The sequence below is a fragment of the Dipodomys merriami genome, unplaced genomic scaffold (assembly GCF_024711535.1).
Source record: "Dipodomys merriami isolate MVZ:Mamm:240054 unplaced genomic scaffold, mDipMer1.0.p SCAF_1, whole genome shotgun sequence".
NCBI classification, from domain to species: Eukaryota; Metazoa; Chordata; class Mammalia; order Rodentia; family Heteromyidae; genus Dipodomys; species Dipodomys merriami.
In genome coordinates, this window is record NW_027202270.1 from 131,760,044 (window position 1) to 131,784,014 (window position 23,971).

The 23,971-nt window shown below is 48.9% G+C and overlaps 1 protein-coding gene across 1 annotated transcript in view; it reads right to left on the reverse strand.

The window, feature by feature from the left end:
• Nucleotides 1-438: 438 nt before the first annotated feature.
• The window catches only part of Galnt16 (polypeptide N-acetylgalactosaminyltransferase 16), an 88,319-nt gene continuing 64,786 nt past the window's right edge, over nt 439-23,971 (reverse strand). The window contains exons 8-16 of the mRNA XM_070031380.1: nt 23,162-23,249; nt 20,867-20,951; nt 20,455-20,558; nt 16,967-17,093; nt 14,930-15,022; nt 12,953-13,036; nt 7,370-7,511; nt 6,700-6,825; nt 439-2,924 (exon numbers count right to left, since the gene is read on the reverse strand). Coding sequence (XP_069887481.1) covers nt 2,787-2,924; nt 6,700-6,825; nt 7,370-7,511; nt 12,953-13,036; nt 14,930-15,022; nt 16,967-17,093; nt 20,455-20,558; nt 20,867-20,951; nt 23,162-23,249 — 987 coding nt within the window. The 3' untranslated portion in view covers nt 439-2,786. The remainder of the gene's footprint in view (nt 2,925-6,699; nt 6,826-7,369; nt 7,512-12,952; nt 13,037-14,929; nt 15,023-16,966; nt 17,094-20,454; nt 20,559-20,866; nt 20,952-23,161; nt 23,250-23,971) is intronic.

The following is a 23,971-nucleotide window of genomic DNA, read 5'->3' on the forward strand; positions in this document are numbered from 1 at the left end:
GAGCTTCTTTTGCTCAAAGCCAGAACTCTATCATTTGAGCCACAGCTCTACTGCATTTTTTCAGTAGTTTAGTGGAGATAGAGTCTCATGGACTTTCCTGCTTGGGCTGGCTTTGAACCATGATCCTGAGACCTCAGCTTCCTGAGTAGCTACAATTACAGGTGTGAGCTTCTGGCACCTGGGTTGGATTTCCATTTCTAAGATCCAGTAGAGTCTTGTGAGTGATGAAATGAGGATCCTGGGCTCAGTCTGGCACTGGTTCCAGACTGCCCTACTGCCAGGGCCGTTTGCTGGCTCCTCCCCACCCCTTAAGCATCCAGCTGCCAGCTGCAGGAGAGGGTTCTTGAGCATGCTCAGTTCACTTTTACAGACCAGAGGCCTGGGTCCTCCAGGTAGGGGAAGTGGTACTAAAGTCAAAAGCAGGCACTGGTACACATGGACATGTAAGAAGTGGTTTTATTCCAGGTGTGTTTCATAAAGACAGCGTCCTCAAGGACAGCTAGTGGCACATGCTTTGGTCAAGAAGAGGAAAAGCATACGGAGGAATGGACGGAGTCCCACAGTTGACGTGTGCAGAGCCTGGTCTGATCACAGGCTCTGGGGGAGAGACTCTCTCAAAGGCCCTCTGAGCAGCAGCCCTTACATTCATCACCACCAGACAAGTCCAGGCTCCCAGCCTGAAGGTCCACACTGGAGCAAACCCAGGCCTCCAGAGAAAAGCCTTCATCCTGGCTTCAGCTCTGTCCTAGGCTGCAGCAGGAGGCTTCTCAGATGGACACAGGATCCAAGGTGAGGTCTGCAGCTGGTGGTGGATATAACGTCACCACCGAGGATGCGAGAAACATGGTCACAGAGGCAAAGGGCCCTGCGCTGAGTGCAGGGGTGCACATGTACCCAGGTGCAGAAGCATTGCACAGAGGATGCTGGTGAGAGCCAGAGGTTTGAGGAAACCTTCCAGAGCAGGTGCTGTGGACTACAGACACTTGGCTTCCAATCCCATGGGCCAGGTGGAGGGAACAGGGGGATGGAGGCTTGGGCACAGCAGGGAAGGGAATTGGGGGGCAGCAGTCAGCTAAATGGTGGCCCCGATCCAATAGAAAGCAAAGGTTCAGACCCTTCACATATCAGGGATGGTTTTAAGAAACAGTAATCCATTAAGCAGAAAAGTGGACTGTAATATTTTGGGAGCCTTAGACCTTCTGGAATCTGTGAACTTCCTCTATGAAGTTGTAGTTTTTCATAGAGCAGGTAGGAGTATCCACCCTGCTTGCTTTGGGGAGAAAGACCCCTTAGGACCTGGTACAAAAAGTCTTTTGTCCAAGATCACACTACCGAAGCCAGTGGCAGGGGGGAGAGCCATGAGGGAATAGCAGAAGGATTCCAGACAAGGCTCTGGGGAGGTGTGGCAGCCATGTTCTTGGTGGCTGGGAGAGGAAACTTGGTCTACACCACATGGAGCCAGCAGCCAGTCTCCTAGCACACTGCCGGAGCTGGTCATTGGGAGGCTGAGGAAGGGACCCAGGGTGAGGCTTGGTCTGAGTGACTTAGCCTCTAGTGACAGTTCATGCTCAAGATAGGAGGTCCCTCCACCCTATGAGAGTCTATTTACAGAGGCAAGAACCTTTGAGAAACTGGGGATCCAAAGCCAGGCAGGTAAAATAGAGTATCAGCTGGCTATTAAGGTCCAAGAGAGATGTCTCAGCCTGACACATGGCCATATAGAAGTGAAGTTTATGCTAGGTGCTGGTGGCTCACGCCTGTAATCCTAACTACTCAGGAGGCTGAGATCTGAGGACTGCGGCTCAAAGACAGGCTGGGCAGGAAAGTCTGTGAGACTCTTATTATCTCCAATACCACCAGAAAAATGGAAGTAGAGCTGTGGCTCAAGTAGTAGAGTGCTTGCCTTGAGCTGAAGAGCTGAGGGACAGCACCCAGGCCCAGAGTTCAAGCCCCATGATGGACCAAAAAAAAAAAAAAACAAAACAAAAAACCCCCAAAGATGGGGGGGGAGAAGAAATGGTGTCTGATTTAAAAAAAAAAAAAAAAGAGTCCCAGCTCTTTCTGAAGCCTTCTGCTAGGACTGTGGCTATCCCTGGGGTTGGGACCAGAGGCACACATGGGGCTCCGGCTCTGGGGTGGCAGAGTGCGGTGGGTGGGACAATGTCCTGGAAAGAGATCTTGTTCTTTTGGTGCTTTGCTGCTGCTCCTCCATCCATGTTCTGCAAAATCCTCATCCTTTGCTCCCAGGATCCCACCTCTCCCACACACACACCCAAGCCTGGCATCTCTCAGACAGACCCTGAGCTTTCTCGCCATCTTCCTGTTCACCTGCCCCAGCCTTCAGCCACTTCACACATGTGGCCACTTTCTCCTCTTGTGTTATCCCCATGGGCATGGGGACAAGTGACTCCTGTGTGGACTTATGTCCTTGCTCCCATGGGCAGCAAGGGGAGGGCCCACACATCACTGCCAGGCCCCAAAAAGAACTAAAGGAGAGGACAAAGGGCCAGGGGCACCTGCCCAGTGTCTGCCCAGCAACAGTCTGCAACCTGACCATCCCCTCTCCCAGGGCAGAGCCTGGGTGGTACAGTGGACATTGGGTATGCCCCACCACCACCACCGCCTCCCCAGAAGTAGCTTTGGAGAAATGTGTCGTGGCAGGGGTGTTTGCTGATGATCTGGCAGAAATGTAAGGAGATGGAAACGGCCTGCTTGACACTCCCCCTCCCTAACCCCTTCCAGTCCCCATGTCTCATGCAAAAGTTCCAGGAGGCAAAGGGCTGCCATCATGTATGTGGCAGCAGCTGCCACTGCTGGGCCTGGGCATCAGCCTGACACTTGCTGGTCACCAGCTGGGCGGGCTTCGTCTCCAGGCAGAGGCCACTGACGGAATGCTGGATGAAAGATCCTTTTCTCCTCCATTTCTAAGAGGAAGGGAGAGGGGAAAGGAAGGAGAAAATGATTTTTTTTCTTTATAAAAAGAAATGCACACTGGCACTGAAATAAAGACCACGTGGTTAAAGAAAAAAAATAAAAACAATGAAAAGAAATGCACTTCTGTGGCTTAGTGGTAGCATGTTGGCACAGTATGCACAAGGCTGCAAGTTCTATCCCCGGCATCGCAAGAATAAGTTTGGAGCTGGGTGACAGTGGCTCACACTTGTAATCCTAAATATTTGAGAGTCTGAGATCAGAGGATTGGGAGTTTGAAGTCAGCCTGGAAAGCAAAGTCCATTTCTCCACTTAACTGGCAAAAAAGCCAGAAGTGCAGCTGTAGCTCAAGTGGTAAAGAGTTTAAGTGAAAAAGCTAAGGGATAGTGCTCAGGGCCTCAGTTCAAGCCCCACTACTGGCACCAACAAAAGGAAGAAAGGAAGGAGGGAGGAGGAAGGGAAGGAGGGAAGAAAGAAGGAAGAAAGGGAGGTAGGAAGAGAGGGAGGGATGGAGGGAGGAAGGAAGTTAGTTTGTATCACCTGTGTATCCAACCCTGTATAAATCTAGGACACATATTTCTCATGGAGAGCAGCCTGGATCCCTTATATAAAGGGCCACACATAAGCTCCAGGCACATTCCCGCCCAGCAGGGTTTGTTTCTGTAGTTTGGCACCAAGTTCTAGAGGAGGCAACACAGATGCTCATGGGATGAATCCAACTCAAAGATGTATTTTGCTTGAGCGGTATGGTGTTTATTGGAAATTTCCCTTAGTGACCACCTACACATCTGCCTTTCTAACTCGGGTCCCTTTCTGGACTCCGGTGCCAGTTGCTCACGTGATGTCATTTGCTGGGCGGGGGATTTGCCTGCTATTTGCTTTAAATGGGCTCTTCCTCTCCAGTTCACCACACTCCCTGTCTGGTCTTAATTTTTTGTCCTATGAGTATTTCCTTACCAGCTCCCTGTGGGCTGAGCTGAGGAGCTCAGTTTAGGAGTTCTGGCCAAGGTGAATATCTAGCCTCTGTGAGCAAGAGTTCTTCCTGTAGTCCCATGTTTCCAAAAGCCATGAGGCTGGTAACATCTGCCCTCTAACGGACCTAGCCACCGTGGTGGGGCTGGAGTTCTCCTCTCAGAGGCGGTAAAAGGACTCCTGGGTCAGTGCTTTCACCTCTCAGCACCCTCCTCCTCCCTCAAGTGGACAAGGTGGAACGTTTTCGTATAGAACATTTTTACAAGAGCCTAGATGGAGGTGGTGTGTTGTTTGGATCATAAAGAAGGGATGAGAGGCCGAGACCCAGGTTTCAAAGCTCAGGGGAAGAATGGCCAACAAGACAGGCTATTTTTGGTGTCTCTCCATGCAACCATGGTCCCTCGTTCTATTGTCCACCTTGCCTTCCAGAAGAAGCAGGGAGTCCAGCAAGCTCCCCCATTGGTGGGATCTGTGTTCTTACCTAGAAGAACACAGATCTGTGTTCTTACCCAGCCAAAGGTGCTGGCCCAGGGCTGCTGAAGGGATATGGGGTGGGGAGGGTGGAAGAAGGGAGCTGCAGAATCTGGGAAATGAAACCCAGGCTGAGACCAGCCTCCCTTGGCTTGACAGTCAGGAGTAGTGGGTGGACAGGGCCCTATGTCCCCCTACCTCCCCCTGCAACTATGGCTTCCTATTCTTTTAGATGCTCACATTAGCTAAACCTCCAGCCATCTTCTCCCCAGGAGTCCCTGCACACTGTATGTCTAGGTGAGAGTTTTGTGTGTGATGAAAGAACAGGATTCTCACTCCCGACCAGTTCTCCCAGACAGTCTTAGGGCCTGACCCTCCTGGCCGCAAACCTATCACGGCATGTCAGGGTTTGCAGATTCCTTCCAGGAAAGGCAATGGAGGGAGCCTTTCACTATACAAGAGGAGAAAAGGGTGCTCAGCTTGGTCCTGCTGACTCCTCCTGCCTCTTTATACATGAAACTCAATCAGGCCTTGGAATCAGGGCCAATATGGAACTCAACACAGGAAGCCTGAATTTCCAGAAGGCTTTGGTGGTAGAAGAGGGGCTTATCCTGTTCTCCTGGTCCCTAGCATGCCAGGGGAACCTGGTAGGACCTGCAGGAGCAAAATGAATGGGTCCAGGGAGAGCTCTACAGCCCTGCAGTCAGGTCAACACAAAGGGGAAAATGGAGGTCTCAGCCTTAGGGAAGCATGTGAATGGAGGCTGCCCCAGTGGACACTCCCAGTTCTGTCCTCAACATGGAGAGGGCAGGTGTAGGCTCAAGGCTTTGCCAGGTGCAGGCAGGCTGCACCAGCCCTATTTGAAGAGCAGAGGGACTCAGCCCTGGGGCAGAAAGCAGGAGATGTATCCTGTCACGAAGCATTACAGAAGTGTCGGGCCACAGAGCTCTTTCGTTCATTAGGTGCATGCATGCACACACATATGCGCATGTGCACGGTCACAGCTGAAGGGAGAGGACCTGGCTGCTTTTCCAGAATGGAATAGCAAACTTCCAGTCATCCCTAAAGAAGGAGCTGATCCAAGCAACAGAAGTAGGCTGGGGGAAAGCCCTGCAGGCTGGATGTGAGAGCCAGGCCCCTCCTCAGCCCTGCACTGACCTGCCGGCTGCCGGCATGGTAGTCAGGGGAAGGCCTGGAGCAGCCTCTGCCTCTGCCTCTGCCTTGTGTCCTACTCCCCAGGGAGTGGGGAGCCCCCAAGGGGAGCAATAGAGAAGGGGGCTGGTTGATTCCAGACATCTAGCTTCTGTCACCAGTTGCTTTGTGCCCTGAGCAAGTGACTTCATCTCTCTGAGCTCCAGTTCCCCCCTCCATGGGCAGGACTCCTGGGTATACTGTGATTGGTGGATGAATGAGCTGGAGGCTGGTTATACCAGCCTGGAATTCAGTGCCTCTGTGCCTCAGTTTCTCCAGCCAAGCAGCACTCAAGAAATAACGTTTTTTGGGGGGGAGGGGGTCCGGTCGTGGGCCCTGAACTCTGGACCTGGGCGCTGCCCCTCAGCTTTTCAGCTCAAGGCTAGCGCTTTACCACTTGAGCCACAGTACCACTTCCGGCTTTTTTCTTTTTTGCTTATGTGGTGCTGAGGAATTGAACCCAGGGCCTCATGCATGCAAAGTAAGCACTCTACAACTGAGCCACCTTCCCAGCCCCATGAAATAACTTATTGAGCTGGTGGCTCACCATTGTAATCCTAGCTACTCAGGAGGATGGAGGTTTGGAGCCAGCCAGGGCAGGAAAGTCCATGAGACGCTTATCTCCAATTCACCACTAGAAAGCCAGAACTGAAGGCGTTCAATGGGAGAGTGCTAGTTTCGTGCTTTTGAAAAAAACTAAGGACTAGACCCTGAATTCAAACTCTAGTACCAACGCGCGCGCGTGCGCGCACATACACACACACACAGAACAATATTTATTGGACATCTGCTCTGTGTTGGTTTGAGACTATGGGCTTAGGACACTCTGACTCAGGTTTAAACCCCAGCTCTACCCCTCCCAGCTGTATGTGATCTGACAGCCTGTGCTCTGTGAATCTTACCTGTAAAATGGGGTTTGTTGTAGCACTGCCTCATTCAGGGGCTGGGAGAGAGGGTAATGATCTAGGTATAACTCCCCCAGGAGGAATTGATTTCCTTATGCTCCTCTAGGCTCCACAGACCCTCACTCTGGAGAGCTCTTCAAGCTAGCACACCCCCACTAGCACCTGACACACCACCACATCCCCCTCCTCCCAGGGCTGCTGTCTGTGGGGTGGGAGGGGGGAGGTTTACCTGCTTGCCTTCTCTGGGGTTGCACACCTGCAGTGTGACCAGGGACCCCGGGGAGGACATTAAAGTGGAGGTAGCGGCCAGGCACTTCCCCTGCTGCTGGATGAGGTGGTCGCTGAACAGCCATGCCTGTGAGACAAAAAATAAGGACAGATGGGTAGACTGGTGGCAAAGCAAATAGTGTATTTCTATAGAATCTTCTACAAACAATTGTAGAAGTTGTGGACAGGTAGATGGTATTTACTGCAGAGTTCTTTCCATTCTTTTGTATGTTTGCAAGTTTCCAGAATCAGCTATTACGATGGAGAAGCTCAGTGGGAACCTGTCAGAGGGTTGCCAAGGAGGTACCAAGGTATTCTGAGGACAGGGCAAAATGTCAGGATACAGTGTCAATGTGTGCTACTCATATGCACAGAGTCCTAGAAGTCTCTGATCTGTCTGCACAACCACAGCTGCACCCCAGCAGAGAATTGGGAGCTGTCCAGGCCCCATGGCTCCTGCTAGAAGGGGAAGGAAGAAGTGGGTGGCACAGAGGGCCAAGAGGGGGGTGGGCGTGTAGCTGGAGACTGTGGGCCCCTAGGGAGGAGGCTTTGTGGAGGGTGTGGATAGAGGATGAGAATGGTCCAGGCAACTCTGCCTCTCTGGGGCCTCCCAGAGGCCCCAAGCAACTTACCTGGGCAGGCGGGGGACTCTTGGCAGATCCTCTGCAGATCCCCATTCCCAGCAAGAAGTCGCCTGTGGTGTCCTGGCCCTGGGATTCCAAGCAGTTTACCCCCTGCTTAATGATGCCAGGAAGAACCTCCTTCACTGGGACGCTGAGAGAAAAGGTAGCGGTCAGGCTGGTCCCTGCCCTTCTGATTACCTACCCCTTCTGCCAGAGGACAGCATCTAGCCACCAAAATCTCTGAGACCTGTACAGCTCGCTGGCAGGGAGTGGGAGGAGGGAAAGACAAGAGGAGAATGACCTCAGTCCACAGCAAGTTCTTCTGAAGTATAAAAACTACCCCGGAGGCTAGGCCCAAGTCACAGAGGAGCCTTGGGGGAGACTGAGGCTGGAAACACAAGCGTCTACAGCCTAGGAGAGGCTGTGGCCAAAGGTGGACTCAACACCCATCCTCAAAATGACAAGGAAGGGGTTGCTCTTGGGAGGAACAAACTGAAAATACACAAATACAAAACGGTGACTAGTTTCACTAATGACTAAAGAAATGAAGAGCTGAGAAAGTAACTGATATTTGTAGTCAAAGGACTGTGAAAGAATATCTGGTGGGGCTGGGAAGGTGGCTCAGTGGTAGAGTGCTTGCCTTGCATGCATGAGGCCCTGGGTTCGATTCCTCAGCACCACATAAGCAGAAAAAGCTGGAAGTGGTGCTGTGGCTCAAAGTGGCTCAAAGAGCTGAGGGACAGTGCCCAGGCCCCACAACCGGAAAAAAAAAAGAATATCTGGTAACATGGAAATATGTTCACGGTATAAGTTACACTGACATGTTTATTATTATTATTATTAATCATTATTATTATTATTATTATTATTATTATTATTATTATTATTTTGCCAGTCCTGGTGCTTGAACTTGAGGCCTGGGCTTCTTTTGGTTAAGGCTAGGGTTCTACCAGTTGAGCCACAGCTCCACTTCTGGCTTTTTTTTGTAATTTATTGGAGATAAGAGTCTCATGGACTTTCTTGCCCAGGCTAGCTTCAAACTGTGGGATCCTCAGATCTCAGCTTCCCAAGTAACTAGGACTATAGGTATGAGCTACCAGCACCCAAGCAGACATGTTTAATATGATATTATTAAAGCATTTTCTTTTTTCTTTTTTGTCAGTGGTGGGGCCTGAACTCTAGGCCTGGGCGCTGTCCCTCAACGCTTCAGCTCAAGGCTAGCACTCTATCACTTGAGCCACAGCACTACTTACAGCTTTTTCTGCTTATGTGGTGCTGAGGAATCGAACCCAGGGCCTCATGAATGCTAGGCAAGCGCTCTACCACTGAGCCACCTTCCCAGCTCTATTAAAGCATTTTGTATACAAGGTGAAATGTGACATTTGCAGCTCCAGCAGGTGTTCTCCTAGTTCCGAAGATTCTGGATTCTGGACCTACCAGGGAGTGATGAGGAACCAAGCGAGTGAGAATCTGGCTTGTGCTAAAGAATCACTTTTTTTTTTTTTCAAATTCTTTATTGTGATTAAGTGGTTACATAATTCCCCAAATTTCACAGTATTATGGGACAGTGATGCTTAGTTAAAGTCACAAACACATTCTAACTTTCATGGGGCAAATTGTCTAAGAATCACTTTTTTTTTTTTTGCCAGTGGGGCTTGAACTCAGGGCGTGTTGGTCCCTGATCTTCTTTTGCTCAAGGGTAGCACTGAGCCACTGCACCACTTCCAGTTTCTTCTGTTATGTGGTACTGAGGAGCTGAACCCAGGGCCACATTCCCAGCCCTAAAATACAATCACTCTTACACCAGGTAAGACCTTTGCATCCCAGTTTTCCACAGTCCCCACCACTCCCTATTGCTTCATCCTACCACTTGACTCTTACCTTACTTGTCTGCCCAATGGAAGGATTTGAGTTTATAATTCCTGTTAGATTCCAGGATGTTGGGGATAGCCACTCTACTCTTTCTGCCTTGTTCAGGGACAATGTCATCTGTCTCTCTCTCTGTGGAGACAAGATGCCTGCTGGGCATCTTGAGACCTGTGCTCAGGGGAATGCTTCAAGAAGCCTAGGTTGTGCCTGATCCTCCTGTATTCTCCCCATTCCCTGTGGTTTAGGGAGGTGTACCTGCTGAGCAGCAGGCAGAAGTCAGGGGGTGCTGTCCATGTGTGACTGCCCAGTGATGCTTGCTGGAGGAACCTGGGAGGACTGGGGCTAGTGAAGAGCAGATGCACTGCTTCTGTGGTCACAGTCCTGTGCAGCCAAGATGGCAGTCCTGGTCACCTTCCCCAACTGCCTGGCAGAGCTGCCTGAGCTTTTCTGTTTGCATTACACTTGCATTTGTCTCTCTCTGTGGCTCTCCCCTAAAAGGGCTGATATTAGACCTAAACTACCTTCACAGCGATCTATGCCCTTTCCCAGGATGCTTTACTTCTATCTACTAGGAAACTGTCTTAACACATTGGCTGAGTTAGAAGAATGTTTCCTGCCACCTGCTTGGAATTATTGTGATAAATATACAATGTCTACTCTGACCAGCCCCCTCACAAATGGGGTCAGTGAAGTGGGGGGATTGGAACGTGGAAAAGGACATATTTCTAGTCTCCCTAGCACCTGCAACAGTCTTCCTAGCTCCTACCCCTAGGCCGGGGTTGAATGGCATCTTCCCGGGGTTGGATGAATCCTGACAGAATGTAAAGAAATGGTTGTTCTCTTGTCCTCACCCTCTCAGAGTCCCCTTATCGTCACTTCGGGAAATTGTTTACTTATTACCTTTTTATAAATTAATGTTCCCTGAACAGCTATTGTCCAGGGCACTAGGACTGTCCAGGCTGCCAGCTTTCCTGCAAGGATGCTGCTGTTGTTCGAGTTTTTCTGGACTTACTTGGAAATGGTTCACAGAATCAGTTTGGTCTCATTACTTTCCAGGCACACTGTATTGGAGTCTTTGGGTTATGTTATAGAGATTAATCATCAAGCTTATGTCCAGAGCTTGATTATCACCTTGTGGTAGCTGCTTCCCACAAACCACAAGGCAAAGACTTGCTTCCTTGGAAGTCATGCATGCTCTGAGGGGTGGAATGTTCTGGAAAGCCATGCTGGGGTCCTTGGGAAAAAGCTAGCAACGGTGGGGGTAAAGTACTTCCCAATGTGACAGCTATGGACAGAGAATGCTAACTTCATACTATCAAGCCATGCTGATGATTTATTCACTCAAAAATGTTTATTAAACCGGGGAGCCAGGTGCTGGTGGCTCACACCTATAATCCTAGCTACTAAGAAGGCTGAGACTGAAGACAGCCTGGGCAGGAAAGACCGTGAGACTCTTATCTCCAATTAACCACCAGGAAACCAGAAGTGGAACTGTGGCTCAAAGTGATAGAGTGCTAGCCCTGAGCAAAAAGACTGAGGAACAGTACCCAGGCCCTGAGTTCAAGCCCCATGACCAACCAAAACAAAAACCTGGGTGCATGCTTGTAGTCCCAGATACTCAGGAGGCAGAGATAGGGGAATTGTGCTCTAAGGTTAGCCTGAGCAAAGATAGTATGAGAACCTAGTGGAAAGACTAAAAGCAAAACAGGACTGACAGTATGGCTCAGGCACAAGATCCTAAATTCAAACTCCCAATACCACACACACACACACACACACACACACACACACACACACACACACACACACACACACACACACACACACACACACACACACACACACACACACACACACTCACAGACCTTTTTAAAAATGTTTACTGAGTGCCAATTTTATGGCACTGGTGCCATAAAACTGAAGCCATGGGCAAGAGAGGTCAAAGGCTCTGTCCTCACAGAGTTCCTGGGGAAGTGTCAGCAATGACAACACATTAACTGGCAAGATATATATGAGATGCTGACATGGACTATGGAAGAAACTCAGTCCTAGGGAGGGACTACCGTGGCCAAATGAGGAAAAGTGTCTCTGAGAAGGGACACAGTCAAGATCTCAGGGAGAAGAAGTGGACCACTGAAAAGGACTTGGAAACAGGAAAAAATGACCTTAGGCGGCCCATCCCAGCCACTCAGATGCTGCATTATTCTTCCTCAGGGTGTTGCTGCAGTCATGACTGTAACCTGATGGATGTGTCGTATTTGTTTGAATGGATGCCTTAGTCATTGCTCACTTTCCCACAGCCACTGCACAGCACTCTGCTGCTCACTCTCTGAGAGAGCAGAGTCAAGGGGTGAGGGTTTCTCAGCCTTTCTGCATCATGCAGCACTGTCTTCTTAAGAGAAAGGTATCTATTTCTAGGTCAAGGAGTCAGTCTGTTAAAAATGTAGTACTAACCAGGTGCTGGTGGCTTATGCCTTTAATCCTAGCTATTCAGGAGGCGGAGATCTGAGGATTATGGTTCAAAGCCCAGGCAGGAAAGTTTGTGAGACTCTTATCTTAAATTAACTACCAGAAAACCAGAAGGGGCACTGTGGTTCAAAGTGGTAGAGTGATAGCCTTGAGCAAAAAGCTCAGCAACAGGGCCCAGGGCCTGAGTTCAAGCTTCTAAACAGACAGAAAAAAAAAATCAATACAAGTCAGATGCGGGATGGCTCATGCCAGTAATCCTAGCTATTTAGGAGGCTGAGATCTGAGGATAGTGGTTTGAAGTTAGCCTGGACAGGAAAGTCCTTGAGAGACCTTCAATTAACCACTCCCAAAGAAGAAAGAAAGAGAAAGAAAGAACGAACAAATGAACGAAAGAAAAAAAGATAGAGGGGGGAAGGAGGGAGGGAGGGAGGGAGGGAGGGAGGGAGGGAGGAGACATTTTTTTTTGGTCCTGGGGCTTGAACTCTGGGCTTGGGTGCAATCCCTGTGCTCTTCAGCTCAAGGGGAGCACTCTACCACTTGAGTCACAGCACCACTTCCAGGGAGGAAAGGAGAGAAGAAAGGAATGAAGAAGGAAGGTAGGAAGGAAGGAGAAAAAGAAAAACACTGGAAGAGGAGCTGTGGCTCAAGTGGTAGAGCCTAGCCTTAAGTGATAAAGTTCATGGATAGTGCCAGGCCCTGAGTTTAAGCCCTAGGATTAGTACATGCACAACACAAAAAAATCAGTACTAAGCTGGCTGCTGGTAGCTCATGCCTATAATCTTTGCTACTCAGGAGGCTGAGATCTGAGGATCTGGTTCAAAGCCAGGCAGGATAAAAAAATATGAGAGATTCTTATCTCCAGTTAATCACCAGAAAACCAGAAGTGGCACTGTGGCTCAAAGTAGTAGAACACTTGCCTTAAGCAAAAAGAATTTAGGGACAGTGCCTAGGCCTGGAGTGCCTGGAGCAAAATAGCTATGTTACAGTAGGAGGCTCTGAGTTCAAGTCCCAGAACCAACACACACACACACACACACACACACACACACACACACACACACACACACACACACACACTCAGAGAGAGAGAGGGGAGGGGGGAGGAAGGGAGGAAGAATTTAGTACTATATCACATCTAACTAATAACTTATCCATTCTCCCAGAAAAATAAAATGCCAGTAGACAGAAGAAACCACACACAAGGGAGATAAAGGCACCCAACCAGGCCAGAGTCAGTGACCAGACTACACTCACGTGAGCTCGGGATAGACGTTTTCTAGGTACCAACGGAACGACTTGCAGTCCATCTTCTTCCTCTGCTCAATCCGTGAGGCCACACTGGAGGAGGGATAGAACTTGGGTAAGAAGCCCCAGGAGAACACAGAGGCCCCATTGTGGGCCCCCCTCAGGTGGGTGAGGACCACTGCCATGGGAGCTATCCTGTCCAGCCTCAGCTACCACCTCATTCATTCTCTAACCCGAGTGCTCACCCCAGTCTCCAGGATCTCCCTCAAATCCTGCCCTGATGAGCCCAGACCACAGGCCCCACACAAACCATAGGCCACAAACCATAGCTTGGTCTTTATTTTTGCAGAGCGTGTAAATTTTCCTTACATGCCTTGCATTTCTTTTATTGTTGTTGGTCATGGGGCTTGAATTCAAAGCCTGGGTGCTGTCTCTGAGCTCTTTTGCTCGAGGCTAGTGCTCTACCACTTTGAGCCATAACTCCACTTCCAGTTTTTTTTTTTTTTCCAGTTAATTGGAGAGAAAGAGTCTCATGGGGACTTTCCTGCTTCGGCTGGCTTTGAACAGTGAGCCTCCAATCTCAGCATCCTGAGTAGCTAGGATTACAGGCATGAGCCACTGCCACTTGGCTGATGCCTTGCAGTTTAGGAGGAAGGGTATAAGGACAAGAGTAAACTTTAAACATCTTTAGAGCCAGGAGCTAGTAGCTCACACCTATAATCTTTGTTACTCGGGACTGGTTCAAAACTAGCCTGGGCAGAAAAGTCCATGAACCTCTTATCTCCAAATAATCAGCAAAAAGCTGAAAGTGGAGGTGTGGCTCAAGTGATAGAATGCAGCTTTGAGCGGAAAAAGTTAAGAGACAGCATCCAGGTCCCAAGTTCAAGCTCTAGTACCAGTGTATACATACACACAGTTCAAGCTCTAGTACCAGTGTACACACACACACACACACACACACACACACACACACACACACACACACACACACACACACACACACACACACACACACACACACACACACACACACACACACACACACACACACACACACACACACACACACACACACACACACAGTCAGGAGTCCCAGCAAGGAAGAGCCATCTGGGACATGAGGTCAATCTTCTCACCTTCTTCCCCATAGCCACCGGCTGAGGACACTTCTTGTATATCTGGGCTTTAGTTTCTTCTATGATAATAACCTAGGCATACAAATGACTACTCACTTTAAAGTGGGTGACAATCAAATAAATTTAGGGGATATGAAGTGTTTAGTTCAAGATAGGTGCTCAGTTAACATCAGCTCTCCATTAAAAAAAAATACGTAATGACAAACAGATCTAAGTGAATAGAGGGAAGATGATTCATTCCCCATGTTTTCAAACTTCTCTGACCACAATCTTGAGTAGGAGGTAAATATACCTTACGTTGTGATGGAGCATCCCCGTGTATATGTACAAGCTCATGTGTACAAGCACACATACAGCTGAGATTTTCTAAAACAATACTTACCCTCAATTGCAATCAACACTGATTTTCTATTCTGTTCTGTGCTAATCTAATCGACAGTGTTTTTCTCTTCCTCTTTGTTAATGTTGGTCACGACTCACTAAATTGATTTCACAACCCATCTGCATTTTGAAAATGCTTAACTAGACTGTGCTGAGAACAGTTCATGACGGATTCCAATTTTGAACGGAGGTGGAGACCACACCCCAAATGTCTTCTGCGCACAGCCCTTCCCTAAGTAGTCCCGCAGATGCCCCTTATCCTGCAAGCTTTGGAAGAGCAGTGCTGTCATCGCCAGCTTTGGCTTATCCCTGCATCCCATGTCCTAGAGGAGCCCAGGGTGAGGGAGGGGAGGGGGCAACACTCAGTTTCTAGGAAGAATGTGAGTGGCTCCCCTGATGTGCACACTACTTGGTATTTTGCTGGGGTGTGCTAACATGGCGGAGGTGTAAACAAGAAGTTGAGGCCCACCTGCCAAAGGCCTTCCCGATGGCTGAGGGCCGGGCCTCATAGTAGTACTGCTTGTATTCATCCATCCACACCTCTGCAGTCCGCTTCGTATTCCTACAGGGAGAGGAGAGAGCAAAATAAGATCACCAGGCAGGGCCAGGGTTATGATTAAGATGAGCTCATTCGTAATGGATTAAAAATATATGTTTTGATTTAACATGTATGTTTTTCCAGGTACTGGTGGCTCATGCCTTTAATTCTAGCTACTCAGGAGGCTGAGATCTGAGGATTGTGTTTCCAAGCCAGCTTGGGCAGGAAAGCCTGTGAGACTCTTACCTCCAATTAACCACCAGAAAACTGGAAGTGGAGCTGTGGCTCAAAGAGCACTAGCCTTGAGCTAAAGAGCTCAGGGACAGTGCCCAGGTCCTGAGTTCAAACCCCATGACTGACAAAAATAAAAGTGTGCGCATGCACGCGCACGTGTGCGCATATATGCTTTTTTATTATGTTTAAGAAAATTTGAGTTCTGCACAGTACAAGTGAGGGCTAGCTATCAAATCTATCAAGTTGGGAAGTATCTATGAGACTCTCTATTTGAGTCTATACACTGAAATGCCCACATGTAGGTAAAAAGGACAAAAACAAGAATATTAATTTACCAAAATGGTAACCTAAATGTTCTTTGACAGACTAATGAATCATTTCTACAAAATGAAGAAGAGGGAGAGAAGAGAAAGAGAAGGCCATGGCTAGTATAAGTTGGCAGGCACAGATGTCTATGATACAGTGTTGGGGGACAGGTGCCACTGAAGTCACAGGCAGGCCCCATTCACACAGACGCCCACACCCATGCTGCACTGGTGTGTCACTATACACAGACCACACGGCAGATGCAGAAATGTGTACAAAGCTGGAAGTGACAAACCAGCCACCTACTAACAGTAGGCACTCTATGTAAAGGTCTAGAAGGATAAACTATTCTTTTAAGGGCAAAAAATAGTAGCTATGTTATTTAACAGCTATTGTTAAACAACAGTAGTGCTGAAGAGACAAGCAAGTAAGACACACAGAATGTGTGGACCAAGAATGGGTAATAGGACTTCCACTTTTCTTTCTATAATAATATAAAGATAAATACGAATATTTATCTACATATATATGTAGATGTATGCGTGTGTGTGTGTGTGTGTGCATGTGTGCGCACGTGCACCTTATTTGAGTTTTTGTGGTAAACTTGTGTGACTTCCTGTTTCTGGTCCTGAGGTTTGAACTCAGAGCCTGGGTGCTGTCTCTGAGCTTTTTTGCTCAAGGATAGTACTCTACCAATTGAGCCACAGCTCCACTTTCAAATTTTTGGTGGTTAACTGGAGCTAAGAATCTCATGGGCTTTCCTAACCTCAGTCTTCAGATCTCAGCCACTTTAGTAACTAAGATTACAAGTGTAATCTTAATCTGGTACCTGGCAATTTTTATAATTATAAAAACCATTACAAAAAAAGGTAGAGGAAGCCAGATAAGACTCTTGGCCATTTGGAAACTAGACATGGGAAGCTCTTGCTCCTGCTCCACGGATGGATGAGGAGAGCCTCATCCTTAGGAGAGATGCTCGGGACCATCCCTCACCACCCCCCCCCCCACCTCATCAAGACAGCAGGGCATGGGGTGGTTGTGCTGTGAGACTAGGCCCTCCCTGTAGCTGGGTCTCGGATGGACAGACACTTGCGTGAGTCTAGACAAATACACTGGTACCATGACAGTGCTTAGGGTTCAGTGAGTAGAGAGGAGCAGCACTTTGCTGGTCATTTGGTCAGTTTGCCAAGACTCTCACAGACAAAGGGAGTCAAAATAAATGTGGTGGCAAAGTCCCAGCTTCATCCTTTTACCTCTGGAAGCACCTGGAATCCCAGAATGTCCATTCTAGAAGGGGCAAATAGGGCAACCAAGGCCCAAGAAGTAGGCTGAAAGCCCCAAAGTCCTATGGTAATGAATTTGCCCAGGAGGCAGTGTCTGTGGGGGGCAGGGGGGAGGAGGTGGTTCATCCTCTACACTAAAACCTACCTGATGTAGGTGAGGGCATTGCCCTCTGGGAAGTTGTAGGGATGCCGCTTCCTGAAGACATGGCCCACTCGGCTGCAGGGCACGATCTCCAAGCTCCCGCCACACATCCACACCCTAAAGGACAGCTCTGCAGGAAACAGCAGCGTCAGCAGGGCGGCCGTGGTGAGGGGCTGGTGAGGGGCTGGCTCCCTGGGATTAGAGGTCTTGGGCCTGATAGAGCAGGCAGCTCCCACTCCATTCACATGCACACTCCACAAATTATGAGGGGTGAATTTACACAGTCTCTCTCTCTCTCTCTCTCTCTCTCTCTCACACACACACACACACACACACACACACACACATACACACACACAAAATTCCCTGTTCCTTAATGAAGGAACCCCAAGACCATGGGGAGAAGGAAGACTGCACCAAGGTGCAGCATCATTTCCAGCCTGTGCCCACAAGGCCCTGGCCATACTTGAAGAACACAGTGCTGCAGCCAGCTCTAACTGGCATCTCTCTGGGTGGCCCCAGGCTTACCTTGAGACCCAGGTAGTCTCCATGAGAGGCCATCTTTGGCCCTCTTGAGCCATGTTCCTTCTGAGGGTCATGGCTGAGTCATAGAAGCTATTATTATTATTATTATTATTATTATTATTATTATTATTATTATTATTACTGGTGCCAGTCCTGGGGCTTGAACTCCACTTGGCCGCTGTCCTTCAGTTTTTTTCCTGATAAGTATTATTTTATAAGATCAGAGGCACAGACGCTTTTGTGTTCCTCCTCTAAGAGTAATACCTCAGCATTTTTTGCTGAAGGCTAGTGCTCTATCACTTGAGTCACAGCTCTACTTCCAGATTGTTTTGCTGGTTTAACTGGCGGTCAGAGTCTCACAGACTATCCTGCTAAGGCTGGCTTTGAATGGTGATCCTCAGATCTCAGCCTCCTGAGTAGCTAGGATTCTAGGTATGAGCCAACGGGGGCCAGCCTAACTGCGTACATTTTAAAAGAATTGCTGAGGTGACTCTCAAGGTTTCCACGTCCACCAGCTCGTGAGAGCCTGAGTTGTCTCCAAGGACACAACAGCACATCTCAGCTTGAACATCTTTGTTCCTTCCACAAAGGAATAAAATGAAAGACTTGGCGACAGGAGTCTTGCGGCTCCAAACGGGCCCAGTGGTGAGTGCGTGAAGCTGCAGCAAGCTGAGACATTCTGAATTCTTCTAAGAAACAAAACCCCTCACCAAAGCTACTCCACGCCACCCCTTTCAAGCTTCCCGGCCCCGAGCCCTGGCCTCAGGCAGTTTGAAGTGAGCTATTTGATCATCTGCTCATTTCTCTGTCAGTGCCCAGCCAAAAAAAATATAAATAAATAAATAAAAAGTAGAAGAACAAGAAGGACAGAAAAAAGCCTCTGGCTCCTTCTCTGCTTCCCAAGTTGATAGGAAACTGACTTGCCAACACTGCTTTGCCAGGACACAAAGGAAGGTCATGTAAGCCCAACACACATGAAATGGAGTCAGGGTGCACCCCAGCTTCCAGAATTCACACATCCAAATGTTTGCCTGGCAACACTTTCCAAGATTGAGTTCCAGAAGCAGGGAAGGACCCATGTCTCTTGCACCCCAGTTGGCTGGCATGGGGTGCGGATCTGTTCTCCAACCTTCCGCGTATCTGGTGTCCCAGTAGGGAGAGAGGATGAAGCCCTACTTCTAACATCTTGCAGACACTGACTTTGACTTGATAACCCCACAGGACACTGAAGGGGCTCTGCTATACTCCCTGCACTAGCCCATGGGATGCAGCATCTCCGGACTTAGTCTTCCCACCTGTCAAATGGGTGAGACAGCATTGACCCTACCCACTGCTGAGAAATCTGGTCAGGATGGGAGAGGATGTTGGAAAGGGCTGAAGGAGCAAGAGCAGGACTTTGAGTTTTAGACTGCAGGGTGCCCTCTGTTGCTTGTGGGGACCTCTTGGGACAACCCTTTGCCCGCTCTGGCCACTAGAGGGGGAGCTATCCCTGTGGGCTTCTTTCTATCCTCTGATAGGTTTGGCAGAGGTGGGGAAAATGGGTGTCAATAAGAACACTGCACGTGTTGAGCTGCAGCGCCCTGCCTTTCCGACTGGTACCACCCAGACCTGTACTGACCCTAGCCTTGTGTCTTGCCCACACTGTAAGCAGGTCCTTTATACATACCCAGGCAGGGGCAACATCTGTACCCTGCCAGGACCCAGCCCAATACCTAATAGTCTCTCCTCCATTTCACCACATCTTGATTTCTACTGTGCAAAAAACAAAACGACACCACCAAAAACTGTTTGCTGGCTTCCCACACATGTTGGAGCTGCAGTGTGGTGACCAGTCTGCAGTGCTCTGTGGCCTTCACACAGGGCTGGGTCATGAAGCAAGTTTGCTCTATCAATGCTTAGCCCTGAGCTTTCCTTCCTGATGCTTCAGGGAAGTCAGGCAGCTCTATCCTCCTGGGTCTAGAACATTCCAACAGCCCCCTACATAGTGATGGTGGTCATTGGCACTGAATTTGTGTGTGCGTGTGTGTGTGTGCGTGCGTGCGCGCGTGCACGCGCCAGTACTGAGGCTCTTGAACTCAGGGTCTTGCATTTTTTTTTTGTCAGTCATGGGACTTAAACTCAGGGCTTGGGCACTGTCTCTGAGCTTTTCATTCAAGGTTAGTGCTCCATCACTTTGAGCCACAACATTACTTCCAGTTTTCCAGTGGTTAATTAGAGCTGTCTCACGGACTTTCCTGCCTGGGCTGGCTTTGAACCACAATCCTCAGATCTCAGTCTCCTGAGTAGCTAGGATTACAGGCGTGAGCCACTGGCACCCAGCTAGGCTGTGCACTCTTGCTTATCTTTTTCTGCTCATGGCTGGTACTCTCCCACTTCTAAGCCACAACTCCACTTCTGGCTTTTTGTTGGTTAGTTGGAGATAAGAGTCTTTCGGATGTGTCTGCTTGGGCTGGGTTCCAATCTCAATCCCCAGATCTCAGCCTCCTGAGTAGCAATGATTCTAGGTGTAAGCCACCTGTATCCAGCACTGTGTCTGAATTTTAACTTGTCCTCTCATGCATTACCCAGAGCAATCTCTGCCGGAAACTAGGACCCAGGAAGGCTCTACTCACTGAGGACCAAACAACGTGAACCCACTGGGTCAGATCTTACACCCAGACTGGACCCTGTCACACAGGGAAGCAGCCACTTCGCTAAGCTATGGTCTACGTTCAGTGTATACATTCCTCCACACATCTAGTCACATAGGTGTTCCCTTGAACACCTAAATATTTTGTTGTTTTGGTGTGTGGTTATAGACAAATTGCTTTACCTCTCTGGTTCTGTTTTATAATGAAATGGAGACCATAGCTCTTACTTCAGAGAGTCCTTGTGAGGATTAAATGACTTAATTTGTGTCAAGGCCTAGCTCAGTCAGGGCTGTCAAATGCAGCTGCAGTGCTCACTGTCATTATTTCCCAACTCACCAAAATTCTCTCCCCCCCAGATGTCCATCTGGGCATCATATTTTCCCAAGTGGTTAAACCAGGACTTGTCAATCACGAAGATTCCACCGGCTATGACAGGCGTCCTAGAGGCAGGGAAAGGGAAGAGATACCTGTGAGCTGAAGGATCCAGAAGCCCCTTACAAAGGTCCTAGGACCCAAGGCCATTTGCCCCAAGTTTCTTCCTCTAGACCCTGGGTCCTTAGGATGCCTGGCCAGCTCTTAGACCCTTCCCAACTTCCATGGCTTCTGTCCTCTGCTGTAGGCAAATCTGAGGGCCTAGAACAGAGTCAGTACCCAGACTGTGCACCTTCAGGGTCCTGGTGATTGATCCACCCTCCCAGACTCCTGGCCAAGGAAGGAGGGGCTCCTGGAACCCCAGTGCAATCCTGACCTGATGGGCTTGGTGGGATCGGTCCGGGTCATCTTCTGCTCCAGGGGTATCTGCTCCCACTTGAAATGCAGGCTCCAGTCAAATCCTAAAGGACAGAGAGGATGGCGCAGGCTCAGGACAGGGCTTACCAGGGCAGCTGAGCTCCTCACTTGGACACCTCAGCGGCTCCCTTGATCTGAGGCCCCTAATGGAGGGTTTGGGACAAGGCTTTCTGACAAAGTGATTTCAGCAGAGACCTGAATAAAGGGCAGATAGATACATGCAGGTATCTGGGGAAAAGGAATTCCAGGCAGGACAACAGAAACTACAGAGGTTATGAAGTAATTCCTCAGAATAGGATTCTCAGAATCCCATCCAATCCCAAGATTTGACTGATAGGTGGGCCCCAGACGGCAAATCCCCTGTGCCCACCTGTTCCCAGCCACAGCTTCTGAGAGCAGCAGTGTCTGGTAGCACTGGCAGCATGGTGAAATGTTTTGTGTCTGTATTGTCCACAGCAGTGGCCAAAACCTCAGAGTAGTACACTTGGAATGTGGCAAGTAAAACTAAGGAAGTGAATTATAATCTTAAATAGTCCAATGTGATTCTTGTCTACTGTGGTTGATGCTCAAAAAAAAAATAAGGGAAACCACAAACCTAAGCCATATATATTTTTTAAATTTTTCTAGAAGCCACATCAAAACATAAGCACAGCTGGGTGTTGGTGGCACAGGCCTGCAGTCCTTACTGCAATTACTCAAGAGGCTGAGATTTGAGGATCACAGTTTGAAGCCAGGCTGGGCAGGAAAGTCCATGAGACTCTTATCTCCAATGAACTACCAAAAAGCTGAAAGTAGAGTTGTGGCTCAAGCAGTAGAGTGCTAAGCTTGAGCACAAAAGCGCTCTGTCTGTCTCTGTCTCTGTCTCTGTCTCTCACTCACACATACACACACACACACACACACACACACACACACACACACACACACACACGAACAGAACTGGGTATGGTGGCACACATCTGTAATCCTACCTACTCAAGTGGCTGAGATCTGAAGACTGTGATATGAAGCCAGCCCAGGCATACAAATACATGAGACTCATATCTGCAATTAATCAGCAAAAAGCTGGAAGTGGAACTGTGTCTCAGGTGGTAGAGCACCAGCCATGAGAGAAATAGGCCAGCAAGAGTGCAAGGCCTTTAGTACCAGCACCAAAAAGAAAAAAAAAAAACCAACACAACATCAGGCATGGTGATTCATGTCAATAAGATATTCCAGTCTTGGGTTTCAGGCCAGTTTGGGCAGTTAATGAAACCCTATCTCAGAAACAAATACAAATAAAAGGGCTAGGACACAGTTCAAGAGGTAAACTGCTTGCCTAGCAAGACTGAGGTCCTACCAAATAAAACAAAAGAACAAAAATATATGAAGTTAATTTGAGTAAAATATTCTTCTCTATCTCTCTGTCTCTCTGTCTCTGTCTCTGTCTCTGTCTCTGTCTGTCTGTCTGTCTGTCTGTCTCTCTCTCTCTCTCTCTCTCTCTCGCTAGTCAAGAGGCTAAGATCTGAGGATCACAGTTCAAATCCAGCCCAGGTAGGAAAGTCTGTGAGACTCTTATCCCCAAATTAATCACCAAAAGGCCAGAAAGTAGAGCTGTGTCTTAAGAGTTAGAGAATTAGCTTTAAGCAAAGAAGCTCAGGAACAGTGGCTAGGCCCTGAGTTCAAGCCCCAGAACTGGCACTCCCAAAAATCTTTATACACTATATCTAGAGTAATAGCATTTCAAAATATAATCAATATGAATGAATACTCAGGAGACACTTCACATTCTTTTACACTGAGCCTTAGAAACCCAGATGATGACAGTTTTTTCTAAGCATATAAGCACACACACTTACAGCACACTTCAGTGACTTCACAATGATCCACACTGCAAGAGCTCACTGCATCCCAAGCCAGGTCTTGGCCACCTCTGGGGTGGACATGCCAGGGATTCAGAAAGTGGAGGGCTCCCCTCTCCTTCCTTAGGGACAGCTGTCACACCCTGACCTTCTGCCAGGACCCATGGCCAGGGTTCCTGACAGTAGCATTTGGGAGCGATGCATCAGAGTTAAAGATAAGCGGTTGTCTGTGCTCAGGAGTCTGCATTGCCAGCTCTGCCCTTTGTTCTCCAATCCCTCTTCACTTTATCTTTGGAAGGAAAAGGTTGTGGGCAGTATGAGACTTTGCCATAGCCAAGAATACCACTCAGGCAGAGACTTCTGCCTGCCTGCACCTGCCTCTTTGCACGCCCTCTCCCGGGAGCAGGACGCACCTCCACGAAGGTCAGCAGATGCTGCCAGGTAGGCAAAATTGTCCAGACTGATGACATCGATGATGGGGCTCACCACTCGGGTGTGGTCCTAGGAGAGGGGATACAAGATGGTATGAGGCCACAGACTTCCACAACAGCAGCAGGCTGCATGCCTACTATGGAGAGAGGGCCTTTTCAGGACAGAGGTAAGAGGTGCTTCCAGAGCATGTCCTCAAGGCCACCCCCAAACCCTAGCCTGGCCAGCTTCCAGGAGCTATGCTTGTATGACTCCACTTAGGATCCTGGTAAGTCCTGCCTGGCTCCTGGGGCACAGTACTACTCCCCTGGGCACAGTACTACTCCCTCTGCTTCTTCTTCTGGTGCCATTTTGATCTCTTCTGGGATCTCACCCCCTCCACGAAGACCTCCCTGACAGGGGCTAGCTGAAGGTTTTCTTGTTGTGAGCTGCTCTCGTAACAGCATTGTAGATCATTCTGGGAAGGACTAATGTGTTGGCCAAGGTGGTTCCTCTGTTGCTGTGTTGAAGGGCTCACCATCATTTGCCTTTGTGCCATTTTGGGTTGAGTCTTCCCAGTTGGACCACCAGTGGCTTAGTGGCAGGGACTCTGCTGAGTGAGCCTAGTAGGGTGGTACCCCACCTGCCACTCCCTTCCTCATCTCCCAGAACACAATCCAACTCCAAAACATTGCTGAGCAATGCGGAATCATGGGTGTTTGAGGACAGGTAGGTTAATGTGGGGTTCCACACACAAAACCTAATGACTCTCTTGTCCTTTGGTCCTTTGGGCAAGACTCTTTGGTCTTGCCCTC